Genomic DNA, 12038 nt, shown 5'->3' on the forward strand with positions numbered 1-12038 from the left:
TATGTGTCAAACATTGTGGTAGGCCCACAAGATACAGATGTGACGAGAAAAATAAGATACTTGCACATATAGGCTTTATGTTGTGAAGATAGACAGTAAAAAAACAAAATACCTGCAAATTGTGTTAACAACTGTGAGCACAGATAGGCATGATAGAGAGTACAAGGCAGAGGCCAGCTTTAGACAGAGTTTTGGAGGGCAGCTCTCTGAGGAGGGAAAATTTAACACGAAACCTAAGGCAAGAAAAGGGCTTAGACAATTGGTCAGAAAATTGAAAAGCAGAATATATGGCTACAGCACAATGGAGGAGCGATGGAAAGAGAGAAGCTAGATCATATTTGTAGATTATGCTTAGGATATAGCGAGAAGAGTTTAGATGATGACTTCTTAAACATTTGAAAGTAAAGTATTTCAGATGACTAGCTAAGTACTTAATAGTTTGGTGTTTCTCATTTATGCTAGACTTAATTATCAGAAATACAAAATTTTACTACTACAGTAACTTTTTATGATAATAATATCAGAATACACTTTTCTATTGTAAAAAAATATTAGTATAACAGGTGACATGATTGTAATCATTAAACATTCTTCCAAATTTCTTTCAAAGAAATTTCTCAAATCTGCTTGATTCTATCATTAAATTATATTTCTTTAAGGTACTCATTTTCTAGCAATGTATATCAGAATTTGTATGTTTTATAATATGACTCTAAAGGCATTAACTAAAATGTCTATGGGCCAATAACACACATAAAAAAATGATTAAATTCATTTTCCTAAAAACATTATATTTCATAGTCTTGGTTTCCTGTTTTATATATATACATATATATACATACACACACATATGTAGGAACACACATGATAAAATGTGTGTGTGTATATATACATATACATATATATATATAAACACATGATAAATAAAAGTTGATAAGGAAAACTTAGGCTTGATTCTGAACAGCTAAATTATATGTTCATATTATGTCTTAATTTCCTTATCAGCAAGTAGAAGAATTTATGGCTCACTTTCACAAAGATGTCTATAATAACAAATGCTACCATTTACTTAATATCTATTAATTATCAAGCACTGAACTAGGCACATTACATAAATTATCCTTGAAAAACAGGCATTCTGCTTCCCATTTTATGGATGAGAAAACCATCTCATAGAGTTTAGGTGACTTGCTCCCCTGCAGACCTAGAACCTAAGTCCAGTGCTGCGTGTTGAACTCTGGTCACTACTCCAAGATGCCTGAAACTATAAATAGACTGGGTTCATTAAAATATCTATCATGTATAAGATACTAAATTATAAAAATAAATTCTGAAATGCTAAAAAAATTTTCTTTAATTTTTAATAAACTATGCACAATGTTGAAACATTATCCAGACAGGTATACTCCTTCCTTTGGTATAATAACTTGATTGTAATTTTTTTTCAAAATTGAGGAATAAAGATAAAAGGAAACTATAAAAGAGAATCATAATGTATTTAAGGCCCAAGAATTACCATTCTGGGTCAAAATTTTTTCCCAGTTATTCCTTAGTACAAATTTTAAGTCCAATGAGCTACTAGAAACTGCCTATCCTCACAAAACTCCTTTGTTTCTGAAAGTTAAAAATTGCAAATTGACCTAAGATGTTCCTAAATCAAAAAAACCTAACTTCTGAAAGGAACCTCTATATGTCACTATTTCTCAGGACCTGAGAGGCAACAAGTCTGATAAAAGCATTATAATTTGCTCTAAGAAGAATCTGCAGATTTATTGTACTGTGAGCTCTTTCTACTAAGATTTACAAGGTAGCAAAGTAATCCACCAAGATAATATTTGAATAAGACTAGTTATTTAACAAAAAGAAACTGCTGCCAGATTATCTTTATTTTCCTTAACAAAATACACACAAAAGCACAAAATTCACTTATATATCATCATTTTACAAGTATAAATAATGCTCAGAATTCAAGTACAGTCTAGTGCAGAGATATTTCCTATATTTTACTATGTAAACATAAACTAATTAGATACATCATGTGCCTTTGGCCCAGCTGCAAAATAAAAGATATCAAAAAGGAATACTGCACTTGACTGTTAAATTGCATTCTTATTGAGAATTCATACCAATGCCTATGTAGTTGCAGTTACAACTTTCATACCACTTAGTTTAATGTAAACACCTAAATAGACATTTCCCCTGCCCACAAATATCTTAAGAGTTAAAATTCTATCCAATTTTAATAATGAAGTATTCAAAATTTTAATTGTTTCATTCCTTAAAACAAACACTATTCGAGAACTGATTCCTAGCCAAAGTTCTTCCTATGTCAAAATGAATATTTACAGTTTATACATACAGAAAACAAGAAAGTCATGTTTATTTACTTTTGGAACAGACAAAAAATATCTAAAAGCTGTTGAAATAGTGTGGGTCTCTGCACATTTAAAAGGATCTTACTCCACTGATATCACTTGCTTTTAATAGATAAAACTTTGACATGTTCAAATAGCTAGGAATCTTGAATTCAAATGACACCAAGCATATCCTTAGAGGGCCCAAGGGGGGGAAAAAAGTGTACCGCATAAAAAGCAATAACTGAATAACTGACATCAACAAGACTATAAATATCCAGTTGAAGGCACATGGAAGCATTTACTACTTTGCCATCAAAGATTCTCCACTTAGTTCAGGATTAGGAATAGAGTCATCTCTGGAAACTATTGATTTGGCTTCATTCATTGAGATTTCCTCATTCTCAGTCTCTTCTTGTTTCTGTTCTGGTTCCTCTGAGTCAGATGCTTTTTCAATCACTTCATTTGTCTGCTCTGTGGCTGATGTTTTGTCATCTGTCTGCTCTGTATCATTGTCAAGAACATCTTGTTCTTCTAAAGATTCTGAAAAGATAAAGATTCAAGAGTTTAAGAGTACTTAAATATTAAGACTGCTAAATAAGGCAAGTAAAAAAAAAGACACACGCATACACATACACAGACTGAGAAACAGCATTGACTAACATTATCCTTAAAAGTACCCAATTCCTTATAACAACCATTTATGAGTTAATATGAAGGAAAAATTGGAGTAAAAACATACTTTTATCTAATGTGCTGTACTTTTATATAAAATAGCTCCTAAAAACACATTGGAAAGAGTTGAATGATGAAAAGTCAAACTCTCAATAGAATTATTTGCTGTAAGACAACAGTCCAACATAAAAACCAAATGCATTAACAACCAGTTTATGCTTTCTGAAGGAACTGCTTCCCTTGTATCTTGGCCACCCTGTGAGCAAGGTGTAAATATACTTTTGTGTGTGCACATATGCATGTGTGCGCACACGTAGACAGTGGTTTTTCATACTGATGTACGTCTCTATTACCCAAGACCTGAGGGAGTCAGAATCCACCTTTTACAAAAGCATAAGTCTCCCCTCATCCCTCTGCAAGACAAGTTCTGTGTATTTAACATCTGGGTCAGAATATGATACATATCTAGCAAGCTATGGAAAGAAAGAGAAGGGTCATTTCCCCCCATCTTCATAGAAGAAGTTAAGCAAGGTTCTTGGTCCTACCTGAAAATTTATTCCCTTTACACTCTCTTTTATTAAACTCAAATCCCTTGGTAATAATGTAGTAACAATTTCATTAAATAAACTATCCTTAATTCTTTTAAATTTAAAGAACATAATGGGAAAGGGAATGGCAAAAGCAGACACATTTCCATCCAATTTCCAAGTAAAAGATAAAAATCCAGCTTTCAGGTATTTCTTTGTTTTGTTTTTGTAATAAACAGCAATTAATATTCTTTGCAGGAAAAATATGGCTAACCCATGCCAATTAAGCAAAAAAAGCAGATTTTCATACCCTCATAGAAGATCCTTTATATTACAAATGTTACTAATTCAAATAATCTATAGCTGCGGGTCGTGACCCATGGGAATTGTATTAAAGGGCCGCAGCATTAGGAAGGTTGAGAACCACTGATCTAGAGGGAATGCCAGCCTACTTAGTAAGTTCTAGTTAAGTTCCTTGTGCAGTATTGGCCAGAGTTTTGCTACATAAATAAATAAAATTAATTAACAGCTTTGTAAAGAAATTATGCGTTGGGTTTATCAGCTTTAATAAATACAAATTATCTATAACTCACACACTTTATGTCAACACTTTAAAACTATATAAAGAGAATTATTTCCTTAAATGGATACTTTGGACTCTAGCTAAAAGGATTAATTATGACCACCTTTCTTCTTTTTTTTTGCAGTTTTTGGCCAGGGCTGGGTTTGAATCTGACATCTCCAGCATATGGGGCTGGTGCCCTACTCCTTTGAGCCACAGGAGTGGTGGCTGCCCACCACCTTTCTTCTTTTTATATGTAGAATGACCCAAATTCCACACTTAGGGACATCTGATTTAATGAGGTTTTTATGAAAATTTCATAGAACTACAAATAGTGAGGAATATTTATAATCATTTTTGAGCCAAATTTCATAAAATCCCTAGTTGTATCTTAATAAGGAACTTAAAATGGCATTGCTGCACAACTTGGAATCTTATAAAAATCAAGGTAGAAAAGCAGTACATCACTCAAGTTTTGTTATTTGAATGTTCCAGGGCAGAAAGGGCAAATAAAACTATGAACATGCACAAATCATTTCTGCTACAAGAGCAAGCAAGTTCTTCCATGGAAAACTTCAAGAGTCACTAACCATTTGTAATTCTACCCTCACAGAATTTATCCAGGGTAGAATTTCAAAAGTCATGGTTTTCCACAACTCTCTGGCCATACAGCAATATTTACTTGGCAAGGACTTTATAATTTGTTATAGTTAACTAAGCCTTCTGAAGCTCGTTGAACCAATAAAGCCACACAAAATAGAAAAACAAAAAGTTCAGAATCCAGAACTCAACTCAAAAATAAACATGTTTAACTGAACAAAGGTCCACATAGTTTGTCGTATTCTGTCTGACAGACTGCATCAATACTGTACGGAAACAGGATATGTATCAAAATCCAAGGCTTATCATATTAAAGCTTTATGATGTTACTATTTTCAAAATAGATCCTTTACTACTAAAGCCAATTTAATTTTAAAATTCTGGGGTCTAAAGAAACAATTAATACAAAAAAGTGAACTATAATACTGGAATTTTTAAATAGCTGCAATATAACAATTCGAAGAAATACCATGTGCTGTCATAATTAGAAAACAACATGGTACACAAAGTTATCTGGTAAATATTGTACAATATTTCAGAGAATATATGGGAGACTAAAAAATTGGTGAAATCGTCAATGGGGTTTGAAAATAATCAAATAGTCTATTAATGACTATTTTTCCCACTGGGTTAAATTGCAGAAAAGCAATTTTAATAGCAGTAGCATTACAAAAAGAAAAAAAACTATGTGTCATGATGCCTATAAATGCAGACCTCAGCTAGTCTAAATAAGATAAGTACTTGATGTTTGGATGCCAATGTCATTTTGAGAGAAGTCACAGAATAAGATTTAAATAACCAGGTATAAAAGATAATCAGAGAATTATATATCAATTTAATAAGTAAACCTCAGAGCTTCATAAGATTAATGTATTCTAAAAGTATTATTTTATTCTATGGGAGAGTATCATTTGCCTATTCTAACAGAAATAGTTAATTTTTTCTGTGAACTTGCTGCTTAAAATAGTTTGGCAGCATAAAATACACTTAACAAGATGTTAATATTTGAAGATGAGATACTACAAAAGAAATTAGGCTTTGTGTTCACCCTAATTAAACAAGCCTGTTCTTCCCTGAATTGCCCAGTTCAAGACTAAAATATGAAACAATTACCTGAATGATCTAATTCCATCCTTAAGAAAAATCTTAAAATCAATGTTGGCATCTATAATGCCAAGAAAACAACATACCACAAAGTAATAAAACAAAAATGAGCCATGGAATTTTTTTCCTACTCCTGCCACCTGCCCCACCCCTATCCCAATATTCTTGAGAGAAGTTTTTCCTCCCATATAGTAACAACTGGCTTTTAGTTGTCTGAGTGAAGCCTCAACTCAGAAAACTCAAACTCACAAAACTGAGCGCAACTGTAGAATGAATACCACTGCTTCACCTTATAAACCACATAATGCAAAAACATGTAAGAATATTACCATCTTACCTTTGGGTTTTTATTCTAGCTCTTGAGAAAAGAATTTTGTAAAAAAAAATAAATAAATAATAGTCTAGAAAAACAACTATATATATATATATATTTTTTTTTTTTTTTTTGACGCGGAGCAATCATGACGCTTTCTTTCTTTCATGTCCCCAAGATGGGGAGAGAATGGAGGTGCCTGAGAAACAAGCATGTTTCCAAATCTTGCTGCCACTCTAGAGGCAGCCATTTTGTCTTCTTCCCATTGTTCCCCTCTTCCTAGTGATTCTCCCTCTGCCTGAGGGGGTGAAGGTCAGAAGCTGTTGCTCAGGAGGCCTCCATGGTCTTCAGGACTCCCTGAAGGTCACTGCCGAGGGAACCGACCCGGGGATAACTATATATTTTTAATAACTATATAATAAGTGCCTTGCTAACACATCAAAATTTTGCCTTGCTAACACCTTAGTGCTTACTAGACGTGTAGACTATAAACTTACTCAAAGGAGATTTATTAAATTAAAATTGGCAGCTTGTCTTTGAATGCACAAATTTTAAATAAGGCACCTTCTACAAGATTTTCCTGCCTCAAAGAAAAGGGACAACTTATTAAAAAACAAAGGCATGAATTTCATCCCAATTCAATCCAATGACTCAATGAATAAACTTCAAATAAGTTATAAACACCCCTGAGACAATAGCTAGTATTCTACACACAGGATACCATTTCATTATTTACAGTGGTGAACAAATCAATTAGACAAGAGTTTCATTATTAAGCAATGATCCAACTATTTGGGTGAAGATGTTTTAGAAAAGGGAGTCAGAAAGCCAAAAGATCTCTAAAACAAACATGCAAAAACATCCTACAAGCAAGTTTACTTCTTGAATAGGCTGTACATAATTAAATATAATGTTATTTATTTATTTATTATTAAAAGCATAAGCTTTTTAGATCTGGCATATACATGGAATTCAACAAATTTTACATTATCAAATAGCTTGATTTCCTAGACCATCATAATAAAAATACTAAAATTTAAAATTTAAATAATAGAATTTTCCCTAGTTCTATACCTAATAGTAACAGTATTTTGTATAAAAGAAAGGAGGGACAGAAAATAGATTATCAAGATAAATTTCAACTAACATAACTTTTACTTGATATTATGATGGTATTGATTAGATGCCATGAGTTTTATTATTAGCAAGTTATTTCCAGTTGGATTAAAACTATTTTATACTAAAATAATTATACAAGACTTAGACAAATATAACTAAGCAATGAAAACACAATACTTACATTTTTTAACTATAATAGCAAAAAAAATTACTGCACTAAGTATATGTATACTAACAATGTAGCAATCAAGTACTCTAATGTTTATTACATACAACAAAAAGAATGTTATATACCAGGTTATTTTAGAAAGTACATTTTGTTTAAAAACTGATAAACCACTTTTATGTAACTTAGCAGAGAAACAAGTATTACTGTACTTTAATCATAAAAGAAACTGAGGAACCAATAAAGGTTTGATTTCATTTCTTGGCATAATACATCTAGTATGTTCTTAGATAAAAAGACAATACATATCCTTAATTTGTGTTTCACTAATAATCTATTACCAAAGCATATGGATACAAAGTTCTAGAAAAAAAATGGTTGCTTCAGATTTTAACACTATGAAGTTATTGGACCCTGCCTCAAATTTTGGTTAAGTTTGAGCCAGTTAGATTTCATTCCAGAGATTTCAAGAAGAAAAGGAATTAAAGGAGCAATTAACAGGAAAAATTTCTTCTAGGTCTCCCTCTTTGATAAATACTTTCTAAGATTCCATACATTTTTACAAAGAGTGGTCCAGAATCATAAAAGCCTTGTCCATTATCCTAGATGTAAAATCTTCCAATATCAGAATCCAGACAAAACTTAATTTCAAATCTTACATCATGGTTTAAAAAAAATGTTTCTTCCATTAATTCTAGCTTATTCATATAAATGCATACTGATGTTCATTGAAAGAAAAGTTCAGCTAGAAGAAAGTCACCTTTTGGCTCCATCTGTAAATTCGATAATCTAATTTCTACAGTTGCTACTGCTACCAGAAAACTATTTAAAATATTTTTAATGATATATAGATTAAAACAGTAAAGTTTTTTTTTCAGACCTCAAGTTTCTACATCATTGAAAAGTGTAGGAATCAGAAATCTAAACCCAATTATATTGGCTATTAGCACAGAGTAGATAATTGAGATGATACGGTCTTACTAAAAAGTTCAATTTAAGCAAAAGCGTATGCCGCTGGTGTTCAAAACAATTGCAGCTTCCTCTGTTCATCAGACATACTTTCAGAAATTTACTAAAGGAGTCCACCTTGAAATCCGTAACTGTGTGTCATAGTGTTGAGACAGGAATCTTGAGAAAAATTTCAGTTTCAGTCTTCTGGAAAGCCAAAGAAGAAAAAGATGCTCATTGCCACTTTGGTGAATCCAAAGAGAAGTATGAAAATTACTACTCTAGAAACTATCTTAACCAAATGGAATGGCTGCTTCAGTTTTTAAAACTATGTCGTTATCAGACCCTGCCTTGAGTTTTGTCTTCACCTATTAACATTACCTTATTAGGACTGAATTTGAGCCAGTTAGACTTCATTCCGGAGATTTCAGACAGAAAATGAGACATCTGGGGTATTGCTCCTCCTAGATTAGATGAGAAGGAAAGGTATAGCTGGGTGTTGTTTGCTAACTATCCATCTTGACCTTAGTAGAAGATTTATAAAACATGGGACTCATTATGAAGATGTTAATTTTGTTGACTGTTCTTTCCTTTTCTTTTTGTCCCAACTATTTGCTTTCATATATTCGCTTTAGCTTAGTAAGCAACATTACTCATAGAAAGAGCTTCAATATTTCCTTTAGGCATCTTCAGTATGAAATCCTTGAATTTTCGGTTCCAAGAGGTTGCAATGGCAAGGCAGCTGGTTTGCATATGACAAAATGTAGCTCAGAACATGACTTAAGCAAAAGAAAAAAAAAAAAAACTGACCATGTTTGAAGTTGATGTTGTAGACTTGGAGAAGATAAATATATTGATTCAGTGTTGGAATCAATACAGGCCTCTTTCATAGCTATTTATATTCAAATTCATTATGATATTTGTTAGTAAGCCAAAAACCAAGCCCATTTAACACACATATTTTAGGTTCACTCTTCAAAATTAAAAAAAAAAACAGATACTCAAATCTCACACCAAATTTCTGATTACCTGAAATTCACTACCTGATACAGTATCCTCAGTTAAAGCTATTTTTGCAATATTTAATGTCTTTATGAAGAAGTAATCAAATGTATATAAATGATTATTCATAAAAATTAAAAGAATGAATACTGACTGGGAAATAAATTATGCAAACTAAACTTTGTTGTTTTTTGTTTTGTTTTGTTATTGTAGAGACAGTTTCACTTTATCACCCTTGGTAGAGTGCCGTGGCATCACAAAGCTCACAGCAACCTCCAACTCCTGGGCTTAGGTGATTCTCTTGCCTCAGCCTCCCGAGTAGCTGGGACTACAGACACCTGCCACAACACCTGGCTATTTTTTTGTTGCAGTTTGGCCAGGGTTGGGCTTGAACCTGCCATCCTCACTATATGGGGCTGGTGCCCTACCCACTGAGCCATAGGCGCTGCCCCGAACTAAACTTTCAATGTGCTTTTATTACTATACCAGATGTGAAACCAAATTATCATGGACTGTGTCATGATTTCGGCACTCTCCATAATTCAGAGCGAATTAAGAAAGTTATTATTAATAATGCAGCAAGAAACAGTTGGCAATTAATAGTCAAATATTCCATCTTATCTTTTCCATTTTTTCATGACACTTCTTCACGAATTCCTAAAACAGAATTGTAAGATGAATTCTAAAATCCAGTGAATTCTGATAAATTCTGTTTCTCTAAAATCATTACACCATTTGTTTCAATGGAATACCAGTTCTATTGACATAGTCATACAAAAAAAAGGCAATGATGACATTACAATTTCAAAGTTTCCTGTTTTCTGATAATTTCTGCCAATTCAAGCGACATAAAACTATTTTATCAATGTTTATCACAAATCTTATAAGGATTTTATCCTCTGAAGAGTCGTTTCATAATTCTAATAATCTGCTTTACCCAGATGAATTGAAAAAATGACCCCATGAAAATATGCTAATCAAATCTCCCAACAGTTTTTAGAAGAGAACACTCCTTAAACAATGTTTACCTAGCTGGTGCTAGATGCTGCTTATCACAATATAACTTGCATATTAAAACTGAAACACATCATACCAATCACACAAGGGGCAACAGTATCAGAACAAAAGCTGATAAAAACATGCTGTAAAATCTGATAAATTAATCCATTTTTACCTAAAAGCATTATGCTTTATTATTTTTATTTATTTATTTGTTTATTTATTTTTGAGACAGAGTCTCACTATGTCGCCCTTGGTAGAGTGCCATGGCATCACAACTCACAGCAACCTCAAACTCTTGAGCTCAAGCAATTCTCTTGCCTCAGCCTCCCAAGGAGCTGGGACTACAGGCACTCACCACAACAGCTGGCTATTTTTTATTGCAGTTGTCACTGTTGTTTAGCTGGCCCATGTCAGATTCAAACTTGCCAGCCTGGGTATATGTGGCTGGTGCTGTAACCACTGTGCTACAGGCGCCGAGCCTATGCTTTCATTCTTAAATAGCATATATTATTAAAAGACAAAACTGTTTAATTAAATATTCATACCTTCACTAAACTGGTTCTCTGATGAAAGCATATTTCCTGATGGCAAGGGACCAACTGAACTTGAGCCTTCCACTGTCTGCCTCTTCTCAAAACTAAACTCTGGAAGTCTTGGAGCCTGGGGTCTGGTTTTTCTTGCAGGATTCAAGAAAAAACAGTAGGCACATCGAAAAGCTGCAGAGAATTTTTTTAAAATAAGCAAAACCACAACCACAGAAAGTTTAAAGACTAACCAGATAACTCACAATATTACTTTTGCAGATTATTCAAAGAACACTTCAAAAATTACTTATCGCTTATGAAATTCACATGTTATTTTAATAATAATATGGTAGATATTCTAAACAAAGCTAATTTTAAAGCATGCTTTCTAATTATTATTAGAATTAAGAGTCTAAATTCAAAGCGGAAAAGGCAGAATAAAATACATAGCAGGTTAGCCATGTAGTAAGTTACATAGCAGGTTGAAAGCAAAACAATATTAATCATTTAAATGAATTAGTGAAATTGTATTTCTAATCACCCGAGTCAATTGGTACTTTAAAATTCGGAACCTTGCTCATTTGCCCAAGAAAATATAGCATGTCATATTTCAGAAGCATAAAGTTACCATAGTAGTTTTTAATAGTGGCTACACATGAGAATCGTGTGGAACTTTAAAAAAAAAAATGCTGATGTCTGGACCCCATCCAAGATCAATTAAAGCAGATTCTTTCTAGGGGTCCTGCGTATCATAATTTTTTAAAGCTCTTCAGGTGATGCACAGTGAGGTTGGAAAATTACCGGCCTAGAGGTTATACATTATTTGAGGAAGAAACCTGAGTTTTTTTCCCTGCTTTGCTCTGTGTAACCAATACAAAGACAATATCTAAAATAAAATGACATTACATAGGAAATGGCTAAAATATTTAAAGTAAAATATTTAAATCTAACTGCCCAATAATTCTTACCAATGTATTCAAACTCTTCCTTCAAAGCCATGCCATTATGAGAAAAACACTGCTGACAAATAAGGGCATACCTAAGCCACAAAAGAAAAAAATTAACAGACTAGTTACAAATACAGACAAAGCACAGATCATTTGATTTTAGCTATCATGGCTAATTTATATTTTAAAATAGTT

At 32.7% G+C, this 12038-nt stretch overlaps 1 protein-coding gene across 3 annotated transcripts in view; it reads right to left on the minus strand.

Moving 5' to 3' along the window:
• Positions 1-1533: 1533 nt before the first annotated feature.
• LNPK (lunapark, ER junction formation factor) overlaps positions 1534-12038 on the minus strand; it is an 87991-nt gene continuing 77486 nt past the window's right edge. The window contains exons 11-14 of one of the 3 annotated variants that reach the window (XM_053597723.1): positions 11865-11935; positions 10918-11088; positions 8750-8832; positions 2763-2897 (exon numbers count right to left, since the gene is read on the minus strand). In XM_053597723.1, coding sequence (XP_053453698.1) covers positions 2889-2897; positions 8750-8832; positions 10918-11088; positions 11865-11935 — 334 coding nt within the window. In that variant the 3' untranslated portion in view covers positions 2763-2888. Of the gene's footprint in view, positions 2898-7797; positions 8576-8749; positions 8833-10917; positions 11089-11864; positions 11936-12038 lie in introns of those variants that run through there. The other 2 variants (XM_053597722.1, XM_053597721.1) reach the window with 2 other exon arrangements.

The sequence above is a fragment of the Nycticebus coucang genome, chromosome 7, assembly GCF_027406575.1.
Source record: "Nycticebus coucang isolate mNycCou1 chromosome 7, mNycCou1.pri, whole genome shotgun sequence".
Lineage (NCBI taxonomy): Eukaryota > Metazoa > Chordata > Mammalia > Primates > Lorisidae > Nycticebus > Nycticebus coucang.